General features: G+C 49.7%; 7 protein-coding genes across 7 annotated transcripts; 5 read left to right on the top strand and 2 right to left on the bottom strand.

The window, feature by feature from the left end:
* Nucleotides 1–417: 417 nt before the first annotated feature.
* On the top strand, nucleotides 418–1,740 carry LCP9604111_4937 (EVE domain-containing protein; the record flags this gene model as incomplete). The annotated part of the gene is made up of 6 exons (XM_039072691.1): nucleotides 418–552; nucleotides 639–840; nucleotides 898–1,149; nucleotides 1,205–1,222; nucleotides 1,287–1,403; nucleotides 1,463–1,740. The coding sequence occupies 6 exons, from the start codon at nucleotides 418–420 to the stop codon at nucleotides 1,738–1,740; spliced, it is 1,002 nt and encodes a 333-aa protein (XP_038928908.1).
* A 1,072-nt stretch (nucleotides 1,741–2,812) lies between these two features.
* LCP9604111_4936 (aldehyde dehydrogenase family protein) lies at nucleotides 2,813–4,428 on the top strand (the record flags this gene model as incomplete). Its single annotated transcript, XM_039072690.1, has 3 exons — nucleotides 2,813–2,940; nucleotides 2,996–3,195; nucleotides 3,248–4,428. 3 exons carry the CDS (start codon nucleotides 2,813–2,815, stop codon nucleotides 4,426–4,428), a joined length of 1,509 nt encoding a protein of 502 aa, XP_038928907.1.
* Nucleotides 4,429–6,042: 1,614 nt separating this feature from the next.
* Nucleotides 6,043–7,320, top strand: LCP9604111_4935 (SMP-30/gluconolactonase/LRE family protein; the record flags this gene model as incomplete). The annotated part of the gene is made up of 4 exons (XM_039072689.1): nucleotides 6,043–6,075; nucleotides 6,258–6,418; nucleotides 6,494–6,640; nucleotides 6,732–7,320. The coding sequence occupies 4 exons, from the start codon at nucleotides 6,043–6,045 to the stop codon at nucleotides 7,318–7,320; spliced, it is 930 nt and encodes a 309-aa protein (XP_038928906.1).
* A 3,559-nt stretch (nucleotides 7,321–10,879) lies between these two features.
* Nucleotides 10,880–12,331, top strand: LCP9604111_4934 (uncharacterized protein; the record flags this gene model as incomplete). The annotated part of the gene is made up of 1 exon (XM_039072688.1): nucleotides 10,880–12,331. The coding sequence occupies one exon, from the start codon at nucleotides 10,880–10,882 to the stop codon at nucleotides 12,329–12,331; it is 1,452 nt and encodes a 483-aa protein (XP_038928905.1).
* A 143-nt stretch (nucleotides 12,332–12,474) lies between these two features.
* On the top strand, nucleotides 12,475–18,282 carry LCP9604111_4933 (fungal specific transcription factor domain-containing protein; the record flags this gene model as incomplete). The annotated part of the gene is made up of 9 exons (XM_039072687.1): nucleotides 12,475–12,506; nucleotides 13,481–13,511; nucleotides 13,579–13,599; nucleotides 13,643–13,697; nucleotides 13,756–14,264; nucleotides 14,325–15,019; nucleotides 15,975–15,996; nucleotides 16,055–18,161; nucleotides 18,218–18,282. The coding sequence occupies 9 exons, from the start codon at nucleotides 12,475–12,477 to the stop codon at nucleotides 18,280–18,282; spliced, it is 3,537 nt and encodes a 1,178-aa protein (XP_038928904.1).
* Nucleotides 18,283–19,473: 1,191 nt separating this feature from the next.
* On the bottom strand, nucleotides 19,474–20,235 carry LCP9604111_4932 (GPI anchored serine-threonine rich protein; the record flags this gene model as incomplete). Its single annotated transcript, XM_039072686.1, has 1 exon — nucleotides 19,474–20,235. One exon carries the CDS (start codon nucleotides 20,233–20,235, stop codon nucleotides 19,474–19,476), a length of 762 nt encoding a protein of 253 aa, XP_038928903.1.
* A 2,029-nt stretch (nucleotides 20,236–22,264) lies between these two features.
* On the bottom strand, nucleotides 22,265–23,896 carry LCP9604111_4931 (aldehyde dehydrogenase; the record flags this gene model as incomplete). Its single annotated transcript, XM_039072685.1, has 4 exons — nucleotides 22,265–22,409; nucleotides 22,489–22,931; nucleotides 22,982–23,375; nucleotides 23,442–23,896. 4 exons carry the CDS (start codon nucleotides 23,894–23,896, stop codon nucleotides 22,265–22,267), a joined length of 1,437 nt encoding a protein of 478 aa, XP_038928902.1.
* Between the last annotated feature and the right edge of the window lie 428 nt (nucleotides 23,897–24,324).

Raw genomic sequence — 24,324 nt, 5'->3', positions numbered from 1 at the left:
TCTCAATATCAACATGTACTGACCAAATCTAAAGTACACTAGTAATGCCTCAAATGTCGATCAGTCGCGGTAACTAGCAATTGAAGGGATTCTGAGATAATAGTGATCGATGCCTTGATAACCATCGAGGTTGTTTACAAGGAGAGCTGTGTACTTCTAACGGTTTGTAGTGCCGATCATGATCGACCCATCACGTGCGACCCCAGACCCACATCCGCGTCAAGCTCAGTGCCAAACATTCCAGGAAGCTCCTGCTTAAACTGGATTTGATAGCTTTTTCAACAGTTCGCGGGATCCTTACCCCATTGATTGTACAGTTCTATTTAGTTATACTGCATTTATTGCACTTACTACGCTTCCTGCGTATATTCGCTGCCTTGCACTGTCACTTAATCAGTGCAAAACAATCGAACAGTCATGCCACCCAAACGCAAGTCTGAACGCGCCGTGAGCGCAAATGAGTCTGTTTCAACGCCTTCCAAACGGCTTCGAAATAATGTAGATGCAACTCCAACTTCTGCAGCTCCAGCTTCTGCAGAATCGGCTTCGGTGGTAAGCACATTATGCAGGGGCTGATCGTCGCGTCCCATGGCTTCTCCACTCCAACGGTTGACATAGCGCTGACATGTGTGGAATAGGTTGATGTTACACCCCAGACTGGAGAAAAGAGAGGCCGTGGGCGTCCACGTAAAAATCCCGAGAGCTCGGCTCCCAAGCCTATTTCTGATGCCCCTAAACGTGGCCGTGGTCGTCCACGGAAGATTGTTTCTGAGCCAGAACCTGAGGCTGTAGCCCCAACGGGCCCCAAGAGAGGCCGTGGGCGTCCCCGCAAGGACTCAGGTATATATATACGATATGTGGTGGGTGATATATGCTGACCTGGGACTGTGTTATCAGGCGATGCGACACCCATCACACCGAAGATCAAGAAGAAGGATGGTCGTGGAAGACCCCGCAAGAACCCTGTGCCAAATGAAGAAGCCGAAATCACCGAGTCTAAGGTCGCGCCTGCGGCCAATGTCATTCCTGAAACTGGCCGCTCTTTCTGGCTGATGAAGGCCGAGCCTGAATCTCGCCTAGAAAAGGGCAAGGACGTGAAGTTTTCTATTGATGACCTGGCTGCTGCAGAAGCACCCGAGCCTTGGGATGGTACGTCGAACCTGTCTCGAATTCTGCATCCAGGCGATCGCTAACAGTTGAACAGGTGTGCGCAACCATGTTGGTAGGTTTTCCTGTCTAAAGTCACGGTAGCTTTGACCACAAGAATGATACTCACAGTCGAATAGCCAAAAGTCTCATGCGCAATATGAAGAAGGGAGACTTTGCCTTCTTCTACCACTCGAACTGCAAAGTCCCTGGAGTTGTGGGAGTGATGGAGATTGTCCAGGAGTATTCCACTGATGGTTTGTTGCCCTCGAAATTACACTGCTTGATCATATTGCTGATCAACAACCCATGACAGAGTCCGCTTTCGATCCCAAGCACCCATACTACGACCCGAAGTCCAAGCGAGAAGACCCAAAGTGGGTCGTCGTCCACGTTGAATATCGCCGCAAACTTGGGAAGCAAGTCACCCTCCAGGATCTGAAGTCTCATGGCCAGACCGGAATGCCGCTCGAGAATCTTCAAATGATTAAGCAATCCCGGCTTAGTGTGTCTTCTGTGACTCCAGCACAATGGAAATACATACTGGAGCTGGCAGGCGAGGAACCACAAGAGGAGTTCATCAGGAAGGAGTGAAGGAGGAATAGGCATGAGAAAGCAAGCCGCTACATGCAAGCGATGCACAGAGAGTTTTATCTCGTATAACTCTCCCAAGTATTTTCTATCGACGGCGTTGTCGGTTGAACATGGGTTATCTGCACAAGCGAATTGAAGCGTATTTTATTTGACTCGATGTGTCCTTTATAAATATGTGCAAGGGATAGACTCACCGGAGGAGTCCGCTTCTCTTGGATCTATTCGCAACAGCAGCAAGGTCATTGCCATACAGGCTGATCGCATTGCTTTGCAGCTTGACCATTCCCCGATGGCCGACATCCCAGCAGCCCGATTTGGCACTTGCGGGATGGTGTCATATCGCTCTTGTCACTGATCGCCCTCACACATGTGTGCCCCAAATTATCCAGTCGTCCGGAACAAGCTGGGTCAGAATTGTCTCAAACCTTTGGAAACACCCGTCGGACCCTGGTTAATGCATGCGTGGTGACGGATCTAGAAGGCGGTATCGGGTATGTCTATAAAAGTCAATATTTTCCGCCACCATATCCGCACTCAGTCGATCAATATCCTTGGCATCCGGCGCCCAGTTCGGAGTCATGGAACACGGCCTGAGCATCCCGGAGCTATGACGCTATGTATGTGCAGGTCTGCAGCTGTGGGGTACTTTAAACGTTCGTGACAAAAGAATAGATTGGACCTCCCGAGGTCGGGCTAGTCATACTTTGTAAGCAGAAGGGGTTGGCCCGGGGTCTCATGAAGAAACGAGGGGAATACTCGCCGAATGCGGGCTGCCAGCCAATCAGAGAGCGAGATTATTGCAAATCTAACAAACCAACGGAGGACGGAGACTCGGAAGAGTAAGTCTATCCGGGTGGAGCGTCTTTATCGGCTTATCAGGCGGGGAGCTCTTCGGGCGACTTGGAACTTTTTAGCCCTAGGGGGGTTTCCCCTCCTCTATTAACCCCCTCTCTCCCTCTCTCCCTCTCTCCCCTCCATGTCCCGTATTCACCTACGCTTTTTGTACAAAGGTCCATCAACTCTTACTTCCTTCATCGCCCCGCGTCGCTCATTCCACAGCTCCCCCTTCGTCATGTCTGAACTCTCAGTGTACCTTACTGCCCCAAATGGGCGCAAGTACAATCAGCCCATCGGTCTCTTCATCAACAATGAGTTTGTGGCTTCCAAGTCTGGCGAGAAGCTTGCTTCTGTGAACCCTTCGTATGTACCCCTCTGAAGTGTGTTGTGTAACTTTGAGTACTGACCAGATCTCCAGCGATGAATCTGAGATCACGTCAGTGTATGCTGGCGGTGAGGAGGATGTTGATATCGCCGTCCAGGCCGCTCGCAAGGCCCTCAAGGACCCCTCCTGGAAGCTACTGCCCGCCACTGAGCGTGGTGTCTTGATTTCCAGGTTGGCGGACTTGATTGAGCAGCACAAGGAGACTCTGGCCACCATCGAGACTTGGGATAATGGTGAGTAAAGTGAGCGATTGACTATCAAGATAAGAACTGACATCTATTATAGGCAAGCCGTATCAGGTCTCTTTGAATGACGATATCGGTGAGGTCACCAACACTCTCCGCTATTATGCTGGCTGGGCCGACAAGGTGTATGGTCAGACCATTGGTACTACCCCGGCCAAATTCGCCTACACCCTCCGCCAGCCTATTGGCGTTATTGGCCAGATCATCCCTTGGAACTACCCCCTAGCGATGGCAGCATGGAAGTTGGGCCCCGCGCTTGCGTGCGGTAACACTATCGTTCTCAAGCCCGCCGAGCAAACCCCGCTCAGCATTTTGTACTTGGCCAGTCTTATCAAGGAGGCAGGTTTCCCCCCCGGTGTTATTAACGTTGTCAACGGCCATGGTCGTGTTGCTGGTGGTGCGTTGGTCACCCACCCCGGTGTTGATAAGGTCGCCTTCACTGGTTCCACCATCACCGGCCGTGAGATCATGAAGATGGCCGCAGGCACCCTGAAGAACGTTACCCTTGAGACTGGCGGCAAGTCGCCACTGGTCGTCTTTGAGGATGCGGACCTCGAGCAGGCCGCCAAGTGGGCACACACTGGTATCATGTACAACCAGGGTCAGGTCTGCACTGCGACATCGCGAATCCTTGTGCACGGATCTGTATACAACAAATTCGTTGAGCTTTTCAAGCACACCGTCCACACCACCAGCAAGGTCGGCGACCCCTTCCACGATGACACCTTCCAGGGCCCTCAGATCACCAAGGCCCAGTATGACCGGGTCCTTGAATACATCGAGGCCGGCAAGGCTGAGGGTGCCACGCTCGCTTCCGGCGGTGTGGCGCACAAGAACGTCGGTGATGGACGTGGTTTCTTCGTCGAGCCTACTATCTTCACCAACGTCACTGACTCGATGCGCATCTCCCGCGAGGAGGTGTTCGGTCCCTTCGTTACTATCGCTAGCTTCACCACGGAGGAAGAGGCCGTCAGCCGTGCTAACGACACCACATACGGCCTCGGCGCCGCAGTCTTTACTCGGGACATTGAGCGCGCCCACCGTGTTGCCGCCGATATCGAGGCTGGTATGGTCTGGATCAACAGCAGCAACGACAGTGATTTCCGCGTGCCGTTCGGTGGTGTCAAGCAGAGTGGTATCGGTCGCGAGCTCGGCGAGGCTGGCTTGGACGCGTACTCGCAGATCAAGGCCGTGCATGTGAACATGGGCACCAAGTTGTAAGCTGTTTATATCAATGAGGAATGGATCTCTTCCATTGCACATAAGTTGATTTGTCATAAGTTGATCTGTATATAATGACCGAACCTTTTGTTCTCATCCCTGCAAAACGCAAACACTGTATATCTATTTGATCTTGTTCCTATGTAGCCCCACAGATCTCGACGGGACAACGTCAATCTCATGTATCGCCTCCACTTCTCGCTTTTGCTCAGATACCCGCAAAAAGGGGAAAAAGGAAAAAAAGCAAGATCGAACTACTGAGTGCACAGCCCAGGTAAAGTTACTTCTCGTCATGCAGATCAGGCCCTGCACCGTGCAGTGACATGACGGCAAGTGGTTGTCCCGTGCGCAATCAGGAGAAAAAGGAAGGGGAAACCTCAACTCTCACAGGCTCTATGTATGTCCATCACCTTCGCGTTAGACAACTGGACTTGCACAATTGATGCCCAACTTCTTCCGCCCGTAGCTGCGATGATGCAAGCCTTATCTGCATGCAAGCCTTACCTGGACCATATGGGGCATGGTGCATTTGAGGATTGTACTGAGCCATTGAAGCTGATTGGTCGAACGATGCTTACTTTGTATAGGTTCACCTCGGTTATTGACCCCGTACTAGTAACTAGCGAACTAACTAGTTAACTATACCATCTCTCCCTCGATCTGATTATCAGTTCATATTGAAAAAGGTGGATCCAACACAACCCAATTCCCACCTCTCCATCTATCCCTGCATGACCCATCACGCCCTAAAATCAAGGTGATACAAGCCGGCTGCAGGCACATTCTCGCAGACATGCATGGCACGGATAGAAATTGCAACGCGGTATTTGGGCGCAAATCTCGAGTCAGGCAGGAAAAGGGCCAGATTACTCTTCGAACTCTGGGATTGGTAGTCAAGAGTAAGTGCAGGTTCCAGGTCCAGGTCTTAGCGCCCACCAGCACACACATGCATGAATCTCTTGCATCTGCATGCAGAGTCGGTCATGTGAAAAGCCACCTGGCGCCGGTCTGGAAGGTGATCTGACGGTACTTTTTGACGGGTACTTGCTATCATGATTGAGTTCTCGAGCCCCGAACTCTATGTATGGCTTGGCGGCTAGCTGCACGAATTGATGCAGAAGAGAAAGTTTACGCATAGTATCCGTAGTTCATGGGTATTTCAGAGTTCAGAGCTCTGGTGTGATGATTCGCATTGCAGACACGGGATTCCTGCAGGAGATTCAATAGCGCGTGGGATTGGAGAGTTTGGGATTCAATTCAATTGCCGAACGGACTTGGATCCCTGCAGCTGTCCTACAAGTTCGCTCGAAAGGAAAAAGAAAAGCAGGATAGCATCTTCCAGATCCAAGAGGCACGGAGTACGGTGTACCAGTGACAACATGTAGTAAAAGTGGGATAGTAAGCCCTCGTGGGGGTGGCTTGGCATATCCCACTTCTCATCCTCCATCTCCTTGATAATATTCCCTCTTCGATATATCTCTGTGAACAGTATAATCGTAAGTACGGTGACAACCTAGATTCCACTCGAATCACGCTTGCACACGAATAACCCGTTTAATGAGCCTGACATCTCTCAGTTCCCAAATAGCGGTGTCCACTCCATCACCGATCGGCATGTCTGAAATTCAGAGGTGGACGGTCAACGAAGTCAGTATTCCATGCGGTTCGCCATTTGATTCGTTCTTTTTGATTATTTCTTTTTTCTCGCTCTCCTCTGGTTCTCGTGTCGGTCAGACGTGACGATTATCCTCCCGAGCGTATCACAGAACAGGAAAAAAGAAAAAAAGAAAAAGAAATCTACGCCAATCACAGACAACTAACTCGACTAGCCGTATCTCGACATCCCAGGAACGCTGCTCGAAGGGCCCTTTCACGATGTGGCCAAAAACGAGTTCCGGTTTGTGGATATCTGGGATCACAAACTATATCGCCTCGATCTGACAAAGGGCCCTGACTCCTTGACGGCCATTGATACTGACGCCGCTGTTGGGTGGGTTCCCAACCGTTCTGGAAATCAACTAAAAATTCACTTTTGCTGACGGGGAAAACCACGTGGGACTTTTAGCGTCACCGCCAATATTGCCAACTCATCCAATCAGCTGATTGTGGGAGCCAAACATGGATTCGCCCGGCTGGACCAGACTACCGGGAACCTCTCCTATATCCACGGTATTCGTGAACTTTGGGGCGAAGATGAGGGGAAAGCAGAGAGGTAAGGGTTTGAAAAAGAAAAAAAAGAAAAGAATCCACAGCTACATCGAAGAACGTCGACTAACATTAACCCCAATTGTTACAAAATATAGGATGCGTTTCAATGATGGTGCCGTGGACAGCCACGGCCGGTTCTGGGCCGGGGCCATGAACGACCCAAAGATCAAGAAGCCGGAAGCAGAAGGGGTCCTATTCAGACTGGATCCAGATCAGAGTGTGCACCACATGCTGGCACCGGTGACGATCCCCAACGGGATCGGGTGGAATCTAGCCGACGACGTGATGTACCTGACGGATTCACCGACAGGCAAGATCTTTGCCTTTGACTTTGACGCTTCCACCGGCGCGATCAGCAACCGCCGAGTGCACTTCGATATCGGCAATGCGCTAGAGCCGGATGGCTTTGCCATTGATGTCGAGGGCTGCATCTGGAGCGCTGTCTACGGCGGCGGAAAGGTCCTGCGAATTTCCCCGGCCGGAAAGGTTATCGGTCAGATCGATCTGCCGACGCGCAACGTGACCTGTCCAGCCTTTGTCGGCACAGAGCTGTTTATCACTACTGCCAAGGATGATCGTGATGATGACCGGCTGCCGCAGTCGGTTAGGTACGGCGGCCGGGTTTTCAGGGTTGATGTCGGGGTCCGCGGCGTGCCTAAGAATGAGTTTCGGTTCCAGGACTAGGGTGTATCGTGTGCATCAGACATCCTTGGATACGTAGCTGCATAGTACATGGTACTCCGTACTTCGTACATACATAGCACATACATACTGCCGGGATGGTACATGCTTAATTCGATTTGGTATATTCTTATTCTACTCCATACCTCGGCATCCGATGCGACGTGTATCCGTACAACGTAGAGCAGAAGGATCAATTGCGCATCACTAGTACTTTGCACGTCCCCCAAAAATTAGATCCAAAAGGCGGTATTGGTAGCTAACCCAAAGAAAAAAAAAAAAACACAGACGACAATTCCTATGCAGCGTGAAGCTGGGTGGATCGAGGATCAGCAAACGGGCGAGCACGTCGGTCCGCGCTGTCATTGTCCGGAAACCTGGGTCTGGGTAGTCTTCCACTGCAGGCCACGCAAGGGACACAAACCCAGGTTTATAGATCGAATCGGCGTTCGCATTTCCATCTCACATCCTGTCGACCATATACTCCATACGTACATGCAATTGTTAATATAGGACTTGGCCTTGATTCCCCTGGTTTCCGTTCGGTTTCGAACTCGGCTAGATTTCGGTCGAGGCTAGGTAGCGCGTGGGCACCAGCACTGCCACCTCTTTTTTTTTTCTCTGGCGGGGCCCGCCCTGCAGGGCGGAGGCACGAAGTGATAGGTGGTGTATCGCAATGTGCTGTGCTTTTTTTCCGCTGTTTTCGGACTATGTGGGTGTGTTGATCCGAAGGGGGAACATCTACCGTACCTGTCAGCGGGAGATATGCCAATCTAGATCCGACAAAGCTATTCTTCTGCTTTTTCAGGGAAAATGCGGTTGCAGCGGACACGAGATAATCGGAGATCCGTGCGGTGAGGCCGAAGCAGATCATAAAAAGGGGGGACAGCGTTATCCACTTCCGAAGTGCAGAGTCAACACCTGAATTTCGGAAAAGAAAAAGGAAAAGAAAAAGAAAAAGAATCGGGTTCTCGATGAATCCAGTCTAATGGATTCCGGATCTTTTTAACTTCTCCGGCTCTGCACAATTCAAATAGTTCGATGTCACGCATCCCGAAGGCATGTCGGGGATAACCAGACTCAATGGTCTGGGGACGGCGGTTTGAGATTGTCAGCCACAAGTTGACAGAGAGCACAGCCCTACTCCATACGGAGTAAGGAGCAGAACGAAGAGAAACGTGGAATTCGCTTCCAAATTCTCTGGGGAACATCTAAGCCCTGTTCGATCCAACCAGTCAGAACCACTGGATCTATCAGACCGCAATTGTCTGTCGAATATGCATGATTCGCCCGAAAAAAAGAAAAGAAAGAAAAAGCAAAGGAACAATAGCGGGGACTCTGCTGCAGCAAAAGACTGACAGCTCCTCTAACCCTGTCGGAAGCAACCTCGGCACTTGGACATTGCCAACACATCGAAAGAAAATATATCATACGTTGTCCGTACAGCTTTACCCACTTGTAGGAGTCGGAAGATGGAACCCCATATTGGAATGCGTGGAGATCATGGCGTCTTCTCGGACAATGCTTCAATATCTCGGCAAGATCAAGCCAAAACGCAAGTGCCAAGAAGAGGCGCTTCAGCTGTGGCAGCGCCAGCTCGCCTATCTCATAAAATCATGAAAGCAATTTATTTTCCATTCGAAGAATCCACTTTGGTGCAGTGCGTCCAGACTACGGAGTACGAAGTCGACACTAAAGCGATCTCCACTGCTTATTTGAGGGTCGCCACGCGGAGTCTTTATCCCGTGACCTCGGACAAGCTCGACAGCCTCCGGGAATAGAGCTATCCACACGGGTTTCTCATGCAGCTCATGCGGCTAGTGGAATCCTGGCCGGATCCCTTTCCGCTTGGTCCGATCGTGGAGCGTCAAATCGGTTGTGATAGAGAAGAGGTGTGTCCCCTGGTTGCTGTTTACCTTTCTGTTTATTTACTTTCGGGTTCCAAATTACATCATTTTTCAGCGGACTATCAATGTCACACCAAGGGGTGAAACGAAGTGGGTTTTAAGTTGTCTCGTCTGGTGTCTGTTCTCTGCGTTACCCTGTTCCATGACGTCAAGTAGATACCAAGTTATAGATTGTACAAATCTTGACCTCGAAACTTCAAAGGCACGGAACTCTGCTAGATACCAACGGTCAACGGCAACGGCCCTTTAACCGGGACACGGGGAGGATTTGGTGATGCACAACATGCATGTATTATAAACTTTGCGAGAACATCCTTTCTTCCTTTCTGCCTGTGTACTTTTTTTATATCCCACCCTTTCTATCTAGATTAATAGTATCTCGGGAATTTAGTCTCTCCAAGCGCCAAACTCTCGGAAATTGACAGGACGGCTTACTAGGCTTACCAGGCAACTATTGGGGATTGCCTGACTAACTATACCCGAGTGGGTATAGATCGGACAGGTGGAAAATGGAGTAGTTCGGCGTTTCTCTTTTACTTATATTGCCATGCGTCATCCGTTGACTCCCAGAGAAGAGAAAAGGAACCTTCTAGGTCCCCCATACATTGCCATCCATGGATACTATCCTCCACTAACGCCCTTCTAGCCGTGGACGCTTCAAACCTACCACACTTGACTCCCTGAAAATCCCAAAGGAATTAATGAATAAATCGAAAGAGGCAAAAACCAAAATTAAAAAAAACAAATAAAAAAAAAAGGTCTCCACCTGTCCCTGTCCATGTCCATGGTGACGGCGCACACTTGCAGCTCCCGATGATTCGTGCTGTGCATGACGATCGCTTTCCCCGGGTGCTTAGGTCCTTTCCTAGATGTGACTAGGGGAGGATGACTCTATAGCTGGATCCGGTAATGGCCTATAATAGGGGGTGATATCGGTCACTCTGACAGATTGACAGATTGGACGTATTCTATATCTACTTCAATATTGATTTTGATTTGATTTGTTTTGATTTTCCTTTCTTTTTCTATTTTAGCATGGCAATTATTATTAAAAACCAAAACTAAAAATAAAAAGGCCCAAAAACAAAAATAACAAAAATAATAAAATAAGCCCAATACTCCGGGGGTTGGAGGTCTCCATAGGAGATGCCCAACTATCCGCCAGACTGGGTCGGACAAGAGACAACTAAGTTGTCTTGGAGCCATCCAGACCAGGTGATGGATCATTCTCTCACCGCTGCGAATTCCAACGGTTGTTCTTAAGCTTGCCCCATTTTCCAATTTCCTCACTTTCCCTGACTTTGTCGCTTTTGTCACTTTGCCTAGCTTTTATTAAGGGCCTCGGATCTTTTCCCCATCTTTCTAGCTTCCTTAGCTTCCTTGTATTGATTATCTCTCCTCGATCCTCAATTGAGTGAATCGAGTGTCTTGTTCTATATATCCCTCTCACTGTCTTCATCGTGGCGGCCTTAGGAATCAGTGTGTTGACTGCACCGTATTCGGGCTCACATTCCCTCAACCTGTCACTCTATTCAGATCGATATCCATCGCCGTCACCCTCCCTCTCTCATACTCCTCGAGAACCCAGCGACGAGGAGAGAGGGGGGTTCCGGTCATGCCCTAACTCCCGCCCCGTCGTGGGAGATTTGCTTTCTATGTCGCAGGATTCTCGACGTGCTGGTTCATTGTCCAGAGATGTGACGCAAACTGATGACCGTGGAAGTGACAATGATCGTACCTTCAACCGCAATCCTACCCGCCGGCCACCTCAACGACCTCGGCCCCAGTCATGGCATCCATACGGACCCGTGGAGCCACCACTGGAATCCATGTCGTCCCGACCCATTGGCGTTCATGCCATCTTGAATCATCCACAAGCAACAACTGACCTGGCCGGCCGTGAGCCACTGAGCCTACCGGGTCCATCATCCTCACCTCGTCCCCAAGGGACCTCGCCCATAATCCGTTCAGGATATGCATTGACGTCGCAGCCGCTATCTCCTTACTCACGGCCTCTGATGAATCCAGCATCGCCTTCGGCGCGGTTTGTCGGCGGGGGCGGCAGGGCTTCTGGTCAGTCTAGTGTCGCCCAGTCACCACTACTTCCTCATGAACCTTTGATGGGCCCACGCCTACCCGTCACTAGTTCGCCTTTGCCCATGGAGACGGGCCTACGCTCAATAGCACCTCTCACTAGCACTCAGCCTCCCTCGCTGCATTCTACCAGTATGCATTCCAGGCGAATTAGTGCCGGCCCGGGGCCTCTCAGCAACCTGAAATCCCAAGAAACGAGTCCTATCACGTCTCATTCAACTTTCAATCACTTTGGCCATGCATCCCCAGCAGTGACCAGTGTCTCCCTCGCACAAAGCACCGCATCATATCCTACTGCGCCTCAATATATGACATTGGACCCTGTGGTTCGAACCGTCTCCGCAACAAAAGGCCCCAGACGCCAACCTGAGCAACACCCCACCCGAGCCGGAACACCACAGGATAGTTCCCTTCCACTGGGCATGATACCATGCGTACTAGACATGCGATCCGGCTCCTCCAGCCAAGCCGAAAAGCGCAAAGCTAACAGCGACGCATCACGACGGTTCCGCAATCGCAAGCGCAACGAAATGCAACTGGAGCAGCGGCTCACCGCACAGCAGGACGAGATCCAGCGCAATGTAGAAACCGTCCGTCGTCAGAGCGAAGAGATCCGCTTCCTCGTCCAGCAACGAGACCACTACCGCTCCGAACGAGACTTCTACCGCGACCAACTCGGCCGCACAATGTCTCTGAGCGCCTTACCCCCCAGGCCCTCCTCTCCACGCTCCGCCCAACCAACCCTCCTCCCTGCATCAGAACCGGGCACCACGACATCGTGGTCGGGCGTCGATGCTGCCCGATCCGCTTTAGGCACACAGCCGACTTCCAATCCGCCCCAGGGAAGGATGCTCGAATCAGTTCAGTCTCAACCTACTTGGCCTGCAAGTCCTCCGTATTCTTCAACCCCCATTGCATCCGCCGGACGGGCGGTTGCTGGCCCGCATTCCCGGTCGCCGTCGCTATCTGGGGGCCAACTGCCTCCGCTGCAGGGATCGTGGTCACGTCCTTGATTTGAGTTTGCCGGCTGCCGAATCAAGCGACAATTATTATTTCTTTCATTCTTGTCTTTTTTCCCCTTTTCCTTACACTCTTAATCATCCTCTCTCTTGTGTATGCCACTGCTACCAGGAGAGACAAACAAGCGGTCACTGGCATGGCCGCTCGCAGGTGGTCTACACTCCTTTAGTGAGGTGGTCTACTTAAAAGTGCCTCTTCCTTTAGGCTGGGTGTGTATAACTATCTGCATTTCTTCCTGTCCTCATCAAAAGACTCGTCTGGTTCTGCAAAAGTGCAATTTATACTTCTCTGTATTCGCTGTCATTATATTACCCTGTCTTACTTCCTCATCCTGTCCCTCTGCTTTGATTCTTCTCGCTCTCTCTTTGTGTATGGATTGCACAGCGGTGATACCTCCATCGGCGATGTATTAAATCATCATTTTTGATTGAAGTTGGAAGATATTTGAAAACTGGAAAGCCCAATATGACAGTTTTTACCACTTAATTGTTGAAATCCGACCTAAACCTCGTAATACCACCATCTGAGGACTCAATCGCCGAAGCTGTCTAGACGTATCTAGGAAACGCTTGGATCGAGGTCTTAAAAAGCTTAGCTTGCCATGTAACTTTGAGACATACAATACTAGGAAGTGATTGGTCTATGGGTAACACAGGCTAAGGTAGCACAAGGTGGTTCATATGACATCATAAACACATGTAGAATCTATCAGGCAGGCCGTAGATAATATATACAGGTGCTACTCTAGTTCTAAATATCTCTATGGTCTTGATCTAGTTATGAAATTATTCATGATTAATAATAATGGAGTACAACTTAGTAATTATCTGATTGGTCCGTGAAGTTCCGGTGGAAGCCCTTCTTCCACCGGAAGTTCCTCCACTCACCGAAATCTCCAAGCAGTTAAGATTCCAGACGACACTCAGCACAGCCAATTATCGCCAAGAAAACTTCTCGGATCCTCGAAATGCGGGGCCCCGAGTTTCCCCACGGATGACGGGTCTTTCTCGTATTCCTCTCATATTAAGGCAATCCTCACAGTAACTACAACATACAAAGTCGGGCTAAGAAGAAAACAACATCATCATAAGAGTGGATTGCAGTCCAAACTCCAGTGCGAAACCGTTCACGTGTTGTCGCAGTCGAGTTCTTTTAACACTGTCCCCAATCAAGGTAAATTTTTCCGAGTTCCGAGAGAGGAGCTACTCTAGAGGTTCCCTAGCGCTAATCCCTTTAGCAGCAAACGGAGGAAGCGACCGGGGTCCGTTCCGATGGATCTGCCATCCTCTCTTACTCTTCTGGAGGCCTTCTCCAATGCCGAGGATGTAGACCGGTTGAACGGGAGCCAGGTTGATCTAGGTAGGAACACTTCCGTCAAGCATATCCCCAATCCCCGCATCATCGCTGACGTCTCTAGATGCCTTCGGACAGTTCATCGCATCGGGGAGGAAGCCGATATCTCAACCACATATGACCTTGACGAACCACGTGCCCCAGACATATCCCTTAGACAGTTATCTTACGACGATCAATGAGCTGCTCTCGCCGCCGACCCCGGATCTGATTCTAGGGGAGTACAATCAGCCCTTTGAACTGCAGCGAACCTTCGAAACTCGGCTTCCGAATCTCTCTGAAGAAAGTAAAAGTTATCTACACTTGAAAGGAGCTCTCAGGATAGTTCCCGTCGACCTCCGGAATGAGTTGCTGGGGGCTTATATCAAATATGTCCATCCTCTCCTGCCTGTCATTGATCTGCAATGGTTTTTATCAAGTGTCATGGTCGAGGATGAATCCCGATTTCCGAGCCCGCTTCTTCATCAAGCTGTCATGTTGGCTGGCAGTGCATTTATTGAGCAGGAAGCTGCCGTCAAAGCCGGGTTCTCGTCACGGAAAGCACTGCGAAGGACATTATTCGGGCGAGCCAAGGTGAGATTGAGAAAGACAGAATCCATGACAAGTCAGGACTAATCTCGACTCTATCATCAGCTTCTTTATGAATTCGAGACCGAACCAGACGCATACACCCAGATCCAAGCATTATTGCTTATGATGCAGTGGCATGGAAGTGGAGTTGGCCACAAAATCCCAACATACTGGTTTGATCTCGCGTATTCCACAGCAGAGCGCGTCGGTCTCCTTGGGAGTCTAGAAACAGGTAGTTTTTCTCACAAGCACAGACTATGGTGGTGTCTCTATGTGCGCGACCGCATTCTCTCCCTCGGTTTCCGTCGACCACTACGAATCCCAAACAGCGATGTCACAATGTCCCTACTGGAATCTACGAGATACTATTCCTCCGAGCCCTACCACGACCTCGTCCTAGTTATGCTGGGAGAAGCAGCCGCCATGCTCAACTGGGAAAACCAAGAGCGGATGATGCTTCTATTCATCCAGGAGATTAAGCTTGCTCATTGCGTGGGCGTCATTATCAATCTTCTGTATCAAGATGCTTGGTCGCCGTCGCCGTCGGGGGACTATAAATACGCCATGGTACCCAAGTCGAATGTGCCACAGGCTGCTATAACTGAATGCGAACAGCTTCTGAAGACCTGGATTGAGGACCTTCCTGCCCCGGCCCATTATTTCTCCCCGTCACTTCTGCACGGTTGCCATACCGAGTCTCCGGAGATTGTCCTCCTCGTTCACCAAGCGTTCCTCTATCTCCTCCATCTCACTACAATGTCAGTACTCTACCAAGATGCGTCGAGCCGAGGAGATGGTCTTCAGACGACCCTTATATCGGAAATGAGAGGCCTGACTTCGCAAGTCAACGAGATTCTCAATGAGCTACATGACTGCAGGATACTTCATTTTCTCCCTGGAAGCACTATTACTATACTGATTATTATTCTGGAGGCAAGCCTTCCTGACCTGAAGGTTTCGGATGATATTGTGAGGATGCAGGCCATGTCGAACTTGTATGCCTGCGAGGAAGCGGCTGGGTATTTACTACAAACATATCCTGCGGCTGAGATTGTTCTGTCACGGGCGCAGAATGCTCGTGGGCATCTCTTGGGTTTGACCGCAACTTGATTGCGGAGCGAAGCGAAGCAATTACACGATTTAAAAAGCATTTAGTCATTTTAGCGTACACAGAATGAAACCAACCAAGATACTATTATTTCCAGGGCGCGATATCCGTACCTCCTGTCTGAGATTTCAGTACCGCCCCTTCCTAATTAGGTGCAACCAAGAATACTGCCATATATTCTGCCTAATTCTTGTCTACATGGTGAAAGAACATGCATTATTCCTATATGATTCAACCCCCTGATGATAAAGCAGTTGATGAAGCAGTTGTACCTATAGGATACGATATGACAGGAGTGACCTACTTCTATTAGGAGTTTACATACAAATTGTAGGTACCTGCTGTCTTACTACTTTTAACACAAGAGCGGTGTAAAGTCAGAAGGCGGTGTACATGATCTATACCCAATTAGGAAGGTACGCCTAAATTCTCAGGCAGGGGGTACGAATGTTATCCAAAGGGGGGTATCCCGAAATTGCGGGGACCCCGGTTGTGACCCCGGTGACACCCGTTTTGAATTGGCTAAAGCACCATCTCGCTATATTCATGGAGCAAAAGACTAGTGTGGTGCCAAAGCCACCCCGTACATCGCGAGAATGTGATAGATGTCTCAGCCAGAAACTCAAGGTAGATCCCTTCATAACACTCCTGGTTTGAAACTATGGTTCTGACAGTGTTCGCATAGTGTGACGGCGCACATCCATGTGTGCTTTGCACTCGCGCCGGGGATAAATGCGAGACATCCCAGCGCAGAGTGAGACGGACCCGCGGACAAAATCCAAGGGGCAGACGTCGACATATGAATTCTGGAGTACACAGAGCAATCGCACCAGCGCCACCCAAAGATTCTAACTCGATCCATGGTGCTGGAGTAGCTGAAATAGCTTCTGCCCCAGAGAGCTCAACCTCCTGTCCGGAACGCCTTTCGAAAGAGCTGCCTCCTGGTGCTAATGCCTCCTATCCGGAACGCTCTCCGGAAGAGCTGCAGTCTGGTGCTAATGGTTTCGCGATTGACTTCGCCAGACAAGTCTTTAACGAGGAAGAGGCTGGCCGGACTCTGACCGGTGCATCGATCCCTATCCCTGATGATACGGAAGCTCCTACGTTGGACAACTCATTATGGCATCATCCGACAGAGGTAGAGCTTCCCCCGGAGGCCGTGATATTAGCCTTGGTTGACGTCTATTTCGACCGTATGCAATGGTTTATCTTGCTGCTTCACGAGCCCTCGTTCCGGCAGACTGCACGCAGGATAACTTCCCAGACTGTTTGGAGACGCCAAGATCTCAGTACTACCATGCTTGTCCTGGCAGTGGCTATGATTGGGCTGCATTCGGTCTTACCAGATGATAGATGGCCTGGGCACGAATTGTTGCGAGAATACTCCGTTGATGGGGAGAAGTTGATGCACTATTTGAACAATGAGATACAACGGAATCTACTTGATATCTCAATCGATTGTCGAATCGAAGCTGTCCAGGTTTGCCTCCTGGTTTCCTCCTATTATATTTACCATAGATCGCCGAGTCTTGCTTGGACTGTCTCTGGTATGGGTGTGAGGTCTGCCAATGCCCTTCATCTTTATACAAAATCAGTCCAATATGAAAGTCCAGTTGTGGATGAAATTCGCTCTCGTTGTTGGAATCATGCTATTTCCAGCGACACGTTTGCGTCTGTCGTCTATGGGCGACCTTGCTCTATCGACACTGAGCTTGTCGCTTTGCATTCGCCTAGAGAAATGGACGACCTAGCCATTGATCCACTTCTGCTGGAAAACGAATGGATATTTGGCGATGGGATGCCAAAAACGACAGCTGGATTTTTCGCTATGAAATATGAGATCTACAACATCATTCGAGACATACTTTCACGGTTTCGTCGTCTTCAATTGAGAAAAGAGACAATAGAAGAGGACCTTCTGGCAATTGTGGAAGCTGCACAAGACTCAGAGGAACAATTAGTTTCCTGGCGGAAAAGGGTTCCTCGGCTATTCGATTTCGAGTTTTGGAGCTGTGACAATCGCTTAGAGCAGTTCCAACGGCAAATCGAAATGTTACCGCAACGCACTAAATATCAAGCAGAAACAATCATCTTACAGGCGGCAATACTCCAACTAACATACGATGGAGCTCTGATACAAGCCCATCGACCTTTACTTGAGCAGAAAATCACTAGTTCTTGCTCGCGCTTGGTGGTAGACGCAATCCACGAGTCGTTCCGGGTGGCCACTGCAGCTGCGCTACGAATATCTCACATTCCGGTCCTCCGTTTCAAGCATCATTTCGCCGAATCCTTCGCCTCCCTACAGCAATTTACTGCAGGAGTGATCCTTTGCATCCTGCCAACCTGTCAACCTTTTACTTCAGCTGCACACGAGGCCAAGGCTGGAATCATACGTATTATCCATGCTAGCTCAGCTTTCGGGCCCCGCAATCGCATTGCCAAGCAGACCGTACAGCTTCTGACAGAGTTGCTGAAAGTAACTGTCGATCGAGAGATGTCCAGCGCCTTGAGACGCGGGGTGGAAACAATTATTCCCAGGCGTATATCTGAGAGGGGTTCCATTCTGAATGCGCAGCCGCGTATAGACCATACAAGGAGTGATTCACTATCCTCGCGAGATACCTCCCTCGATCAGTCTTCAACGTCAACAAGTCACGCACTGCCCCAGGCAATACACGACCATAGTAGGGTAAACGACCGAATAGCCCAAGCACCCGTCAAACCGCCTGAATACCCGTCTGCCAATATCTTCGAACAACTTGACGATACATTCGCTGCCTTTGGTGAGCGTGAGTGGAGCCGAGGTGCGATCAGTGAGCATGGCTTCTAACTAACGCGTTAATAGGCATGTTCAACTTGATATCTGATGATCAAAGTAGTGCTTGGAATTGGGGCCGTACGGTCCCATAACAGAGGATTAAAATTGTATAAACAGGCGGAGTTGATATAACAGCTGGTCTACAGAATTGACGGTTGTGAGGGCTAGCAGGGCTAGGATGGGCCTGAGCAAGTGGTTTAAAAGGGCCATGAATAGAGGGAGAAGGATGTGAAAACAAGCCAGGAGAAAAGGCTTTCTTGGTCCATATTGTTTGTTTTGGCTTTGGAGGATTAGAGAGACTTGGCTGTTACAATACTGAGGAAGTACGGTCCTTGGAATTGGGGAGAATAACGAATGGTTGCTATAGATATCTTGAAGGGGAGTTTTATGCTAAATACAGTCTCTAGAAGCTCTTTTATCGCCAAATCAAAGAGAAGCTACACTATCAAATAGTCTGAGGAGCGCTAAGCACATGGCGTGATAGTCTGTTTAGTAACTCTAACTGTCCAATGTCACTGAAGAAATAGAACTGAATTTTATACATCCCTCTTTTCTCCTAGACGTAAGTTGAAGTAAAGTGGCAGGGTGCATACTTACACTACGAAGAGAGCCCAAAATGGTTGTATTAAACATCATGTAGTGTAACAAATGTATTTCAAACTTACCTTCTATAACTAATCTTGGAACTATATACTTTTTCTTTGTTGTGACGTTGCTTGTCTTCTACATATCACATCTTTTAAGTGCAGTCGGTTTTCCACATTAGGCTGTTTGCTATATGTGTGGTACTATAAGACGAGGCCACTCCTATTGCTCAGGCAATGTTTGCCAGACCTCTCTTTGCCCCTATTCTACCTGATTCCGTGTCTCCATAAAATTACCTTGGAAACTTCTTGGCAATGAGAGATCTACACATCTACCATGTCTATCGGTCAGACTACCTCCTTTCTAGGCAGACTGTTCTAGATACTTACGAGTCTATGCGAGTGAAACTCAACCTATGCTTAGGATCCACTTGTGGACAAGTAGACTACAAAGAGGAAGAAACATAAGGGCATGAACTTCACATTACGCAACCATAGCTGAGAAAGATGCGAGAAAAAATAGCACACAAGAAAAACATGGTATGAGATACGGAAACTCAGCCGGAAGACAAAATCCAGAAAACCCATATCAAGATATCAATAAACTAAGCCTCATGAGAATAACAAAATGCTATTTCAACGCTTGTAGTAGAAAGAAAGAAAATGCCATCGGCACGCAATTCCATTCTAGGAATGCGCTTAGAGGGCGAAAGCAGCGATGACACCGGCCATGACGGCACCGAAGCTGATGGCGTTGCGGCCAGCGCTGTTGAAGACGGGGGTGGCCGAAGGAGAAGCGGTGGGGACAGCGCTGGTGGTGAGACGGATGGAGGTCAAGGGGGTGCTGGTGGGGGGCTTGACGGGAGAAACACCAGTGGGGGTGACCTTGGGGGCGGGGGTAGTGGCGAAAGTAGTAGCAACAGTGGTGGCGGCGGTGGTGGCAGCGGCAGTAGTCTCAGTCTCGGGGCAGATAGTGGTGGTGATCTCGGTGCTCTCGATAACGGTGGACGCAGCAACCGGGGTGGAGGCGGAAGCGGTGGTCTCAGTGGTGGAGCTAGCGACGGCGCTGGAGCTGGAGACAACAGCGGCGGAGATACCGAACTGGGTGGAGTACTGGTACTGGCCGGTACCCTCAACAACGAGAAGCAGACCGTAGTGGGTGACGTCGGCCTCCAAGTCAGCGCTAGGAGTCCAGCTGAACTCGCCGCTGTTGGGGATGGACTCGGCAAGAGTCTCGAGGGGGAGGACGTTGGTGGAGGGACCGCGCAGAAGAATGAGGGAGATAGGGCCAACAGTGGTGGGAGTCCACTTGATGGTGTAGGCCTTGCCCTCGGGCACGATCTCATTCAGACCAGGGTAGGTGATGGCATTGCCGCTGGGCTGCTGGTTGTAATCAGGAGCAGTGTAGGCAGCAGCCAGAGCCACGAAGGCAGAGAAAGCGGTGGCGATAGTGAAACGCATGATGTAGTGTCGAGATTGACAAAGAGTGACTGGGGTGAGGGTAAAAGAATGACTATCGTTGAAGAACGAAAAAAATGATTGTGAGTGGAATGGAGAGAAGAGGAAGAAAGAAAGCGAGAAGGAGGGGAGATGAACTACTTTGTACATTTCTAGTTTGGAGGTGCATGCAAAAGTGGGGCCGACATTAAAAGCCCCCAAAACCAAAAGATCGCGCAGACCAACCATATCGCATCTCATTTCGGCTACATTTTACTTTGTGTGGCTGGACTTGTATTGTAAATACCTATCACACTGACGCTATACCGTCATCCTGTTGTATCATCTGCGGTCTCGTGCCCAATTATGCAGCATCTTGTCCTCGTGGGGCATGCGGGCCGGCTGTGACTCAGATGTTATTAGAACAATTATGTATAATATCATGCTGTACGTGACGGGTCAAGTACCATCAGAACCAGGTACCGTTTCTAATTGGTGGGTCCCCCGGAAGTTAATTTTATCCCTAATAACGGCCGACCCTTAATGTAGAGAATGTTCCGGTAGGGAAGATTAAAAATACCACTAGACTGGGTCTAAGGAAGAAGTATTAAAAAGCATTGGAAAGTATTCACAAGCATCCACAAGTATTAATGAAATAGGAATGAGGGCATATGAGACAAAGACAGGGTAAGGGGAGTCTCTGTTGACATATTTGTTTACCTTTTTAAGGCTTACAAGGTTCCAAGGTTCTGCCAATACCAACCCGTGGAACCCTTGGCGACCAAAACCTTCGAAGATGACCCGACGATAACCCACGGTAGCCATAGCCCTTCCGAACATCTTATATATATATGTAGCTATTGTAGACATGTTTGTACTATAAGCAATAAAATGCATATACTTCTCAAATTGCAAGGCATTTATGATCCTCATTTCCACCGTGTTTAGGAAAAGAGGAATCGCTAAATCTTCGGAGATTGCAAGCTTACGAGATTGCGCCCTCAAGCCTGGGCCCAATGACAGGCGTCGTACGGGTATTGTACCATACAGCCGCACAGGGCGCTGTGCCTTGCAGGTACCATGTGTCCTTTCTACGGGGGAAACAAGATTTCAAACTGAACCTGCAGGGTAAGATTCTGATATTCACTGATGTTCACTGATATTCACGATTATCACGTCAATCGCAACATAACTCCACACCGATAGGCCCGTGCCATATCAAAAACTACATACAATCGCCGATCACACCAGTTCATTATTAGGGTTGTGATGTCTATGGGAAGGATCAACTTGATATTCAGGGGTCGAAGTTGACCAGCTTGTATAGAGTGATACATAGTATCCTATGTTGTTTACATATTGTAATCCTTCATTTCCTACTAAGACATGTAAGAATGAAAAATCAAAATACGAATAAAGAATGGATTTGTCTCACCTGGCAATTCGCGGTGATTTGCTACGTTCCTGTGCCTGAATTTAGGGTGGGACTTGTGCCAAGCATCTTCGCCGCAACTATCGAGGTTTGAATGTTTCTTAACCGGGTCTCAGGCTGGAATCCCACCACATTAGGTCTATTCATAGGCTCAGCCCTTCGCTTAATACGAGACGGGAATTTTTAGCTTTCGTCTGAGGGGGAAATGTGAATCACATGACGTTCAGCCTCATGGCAAAAGTGGGAGCCAAAAATAAAAAACGAAGAGAAAAAAAAAACCCAAAATACCAAAACATCTCATAGACTAGTCATATACTACTTCGTATGCTGCACGCCCGATGCAACATGAATCACACATCGAGCCATTCAACCCCGGGTACCCGGACCCCTTCTGTACAACTAGCACCTCGAGGCGACGTGAAGTGCTTGTCATTGGCTGCATTGACAAGGTTCGGATCCAAGCCAACTAAACCCCAACTTGGCTCCAAACAAGCCCCGACCAAGCCCTGTCAGAACAATCAGGGAAACCTTCGCCCGTGGCGGCCCAATCTCACCGGGGACCAAGCGGACCTAAAATGGGGCCGAATCGAACAGGTCTGCTATGCACCTATGAGTCTACCTCTACTCTTCCCAAGTGACAGTCTTAGTCTGGAGGAATTCGTCGAATCCAGCAATTCCTCCGAAGCGACCAAAGCCGCTGCTCTTCCATCCTCCGTGGGGAAGGACAGCCTCGTCGTGGACAGTCATAGAATTGATATGAACGGCTCTAAAAAAAAGACCCAAAGTTAGCCTCAATTCAATCTCCACCCGGGGATGTGATCTGTATTCGGAACTCAAAAACCCACCCAGAGTCAATTTGCTTAGCCACCCGTAATCCGCGGAACAGGTTGTTGGTGTACAGAGCCGCAGTCAGACCGTATTCGGTGTCATTGGCCAGTGCAATCGCTTCGTCCTCGGTGTCCACCACCATGAACGACACGGTCGGACCGAACGACTCGGTCGCGTACAAGTCCATCTCCTTGGTGACACCGTCGACGACGATCGGCCGCATACCTGCGTTGGTGGATTCGCTTGTATTAAGGTCGCCATACAGCAGCTTAGCTCCCTGAGACACGGCGTCCGCCACAAGCTTCTTGTTCTTGGCGACGGCCGCGGCGTTGACGAGAACTAGCGCGGGCGCGTCCTTGCCGAACAACTTCTCAGTCGTCTCGGTAAGTTTCTGTCGGAACGCATCTGCGATCGAGCGCTGCACGACAATCCGCTCGGTCGCCATGCAGACCTGACCGCCCTGTGTATTGTGTCAGTGTGATATCATTGTCTCGAATGAACATTACGTACGTGCATGAAGGATCCAATGGCACAGTTCATGGCAGCCCTATCCAAGTTCGCATCGTCCAAAACAATCGCGGACGCCTTACCGCCGAGCTCGAGAAGCACAGGCTTAATGTGTTTGCCCGCGAGAGAAGCGATAATCGAGCCGACTCCTGTGCTACCGGTGAAGTTCACCTTGCGCACAGCCTGGTGGGCGATGAGCGCGTTGGTGACGGCCGGGGCGTCGGAGGGCTGGTGAAAGATGACATTCAGACATCCGGCGGGAAGACCGGCCTGGCGGAAGATGTCGCCCAGAACCCAGAAACACTTGGGTGAGAGCTCCGAGCCCTTGAGAACGACGGTGTTTCCAGCCGCAAGAGGGAGTGCAATGGCGCGCATACCCAGGATGTAAGGACCATTCCTACATCAATTAAGTTGAGTTGGGGCCAGCTGATAAAGCGCAGTATACCAGAGATCGGAAGCTTACCATGGCGCAATTGACAGAATCACTCCGTACGGCTCCTTGTATACGATGACTCCCATGTCCTTCCCGGCGACATTCGGTACGATACCCTCGATCGTGGATATCCGGCCCGCGAAATCCTTGATGAAGTTCAAACCCATATTGAAAGTGATCTCTATGAAAGGCCGGCCGGCACCGGTCTCCTCGCGCTGGTACTGGATCAGTTCCTCTTTGCGTGAGACCATGATGTCAGCGGCTTTCAACAGGATGTCGCGGCGCTCGGCTGGCTTGGTCTTTCTCCACGAGAGAAAGGCGGCTTGGGCACTGTCGACTGCGCGGTTGGCATTGTCGACCGACACGCCGTAGCAATAGCCACTCAGCTCGCCGGTAGCCGGGGCATGAACCTCGAATTTGATATCGGTCTCAATGGACTCATTATTGATGATAAGCGGGGTCACCGCCTTATTAGATTGCGCCATTGTACGTTGAGGAGTTGAAGAAGGATATTACGAAGGATAATAGGGGGGGATATCTCTTTAATACAGAAAGGGAGTGTCTTTTCGAATAGAGGGGCTGAGCTGACTTTCCAGCAGCTCTGATCTTAACCAAATAGAGTGGCGGGGGTTGGTGGGGACACGAAGGAGGTAAGACTCTGATAGGTCACGGTTTCATTGAACGTAGATCGATTATGTCGGTCTGGGCTCACAGTCAGCAGTAAGCTTATTCAACGGTTTAAGAAGTTATCTCCGGTGATGTCAACCCCAAAGCCTATAATAACATGCCGATCTCGGAGTTACCGGGGGGGGGGGGGGGGGAAAAAAAAAAAACAAAAATAGACATTATGTGTAAATTCATATAAACAAAGACAAATGGATTTTTAATTATTAAAGCAAAATTAAAAAAAAGT

This window comes from Penicillium roqueforti (genome assembly GCF_015533775.1).
Source record: "Penicillium roqueforti strain LCP96 04111 chromosome Unknown scaffold_11, whole genome shotgun sequence".
In the NCBI taxonomy this organism is placed as follows: domain Eukaryota; kingdom Fungi; phylum Ascomycota; class Eurotiomycetes; order Eurotiales; family Aspergillaceae; genus Penicillium; species Penicillium roqueforti.
The sequence above is the reverse complement of the archived record's forward strand: the minus strand, read 5'-3'. Positions and strand labels throughout refer to the sequence as shown.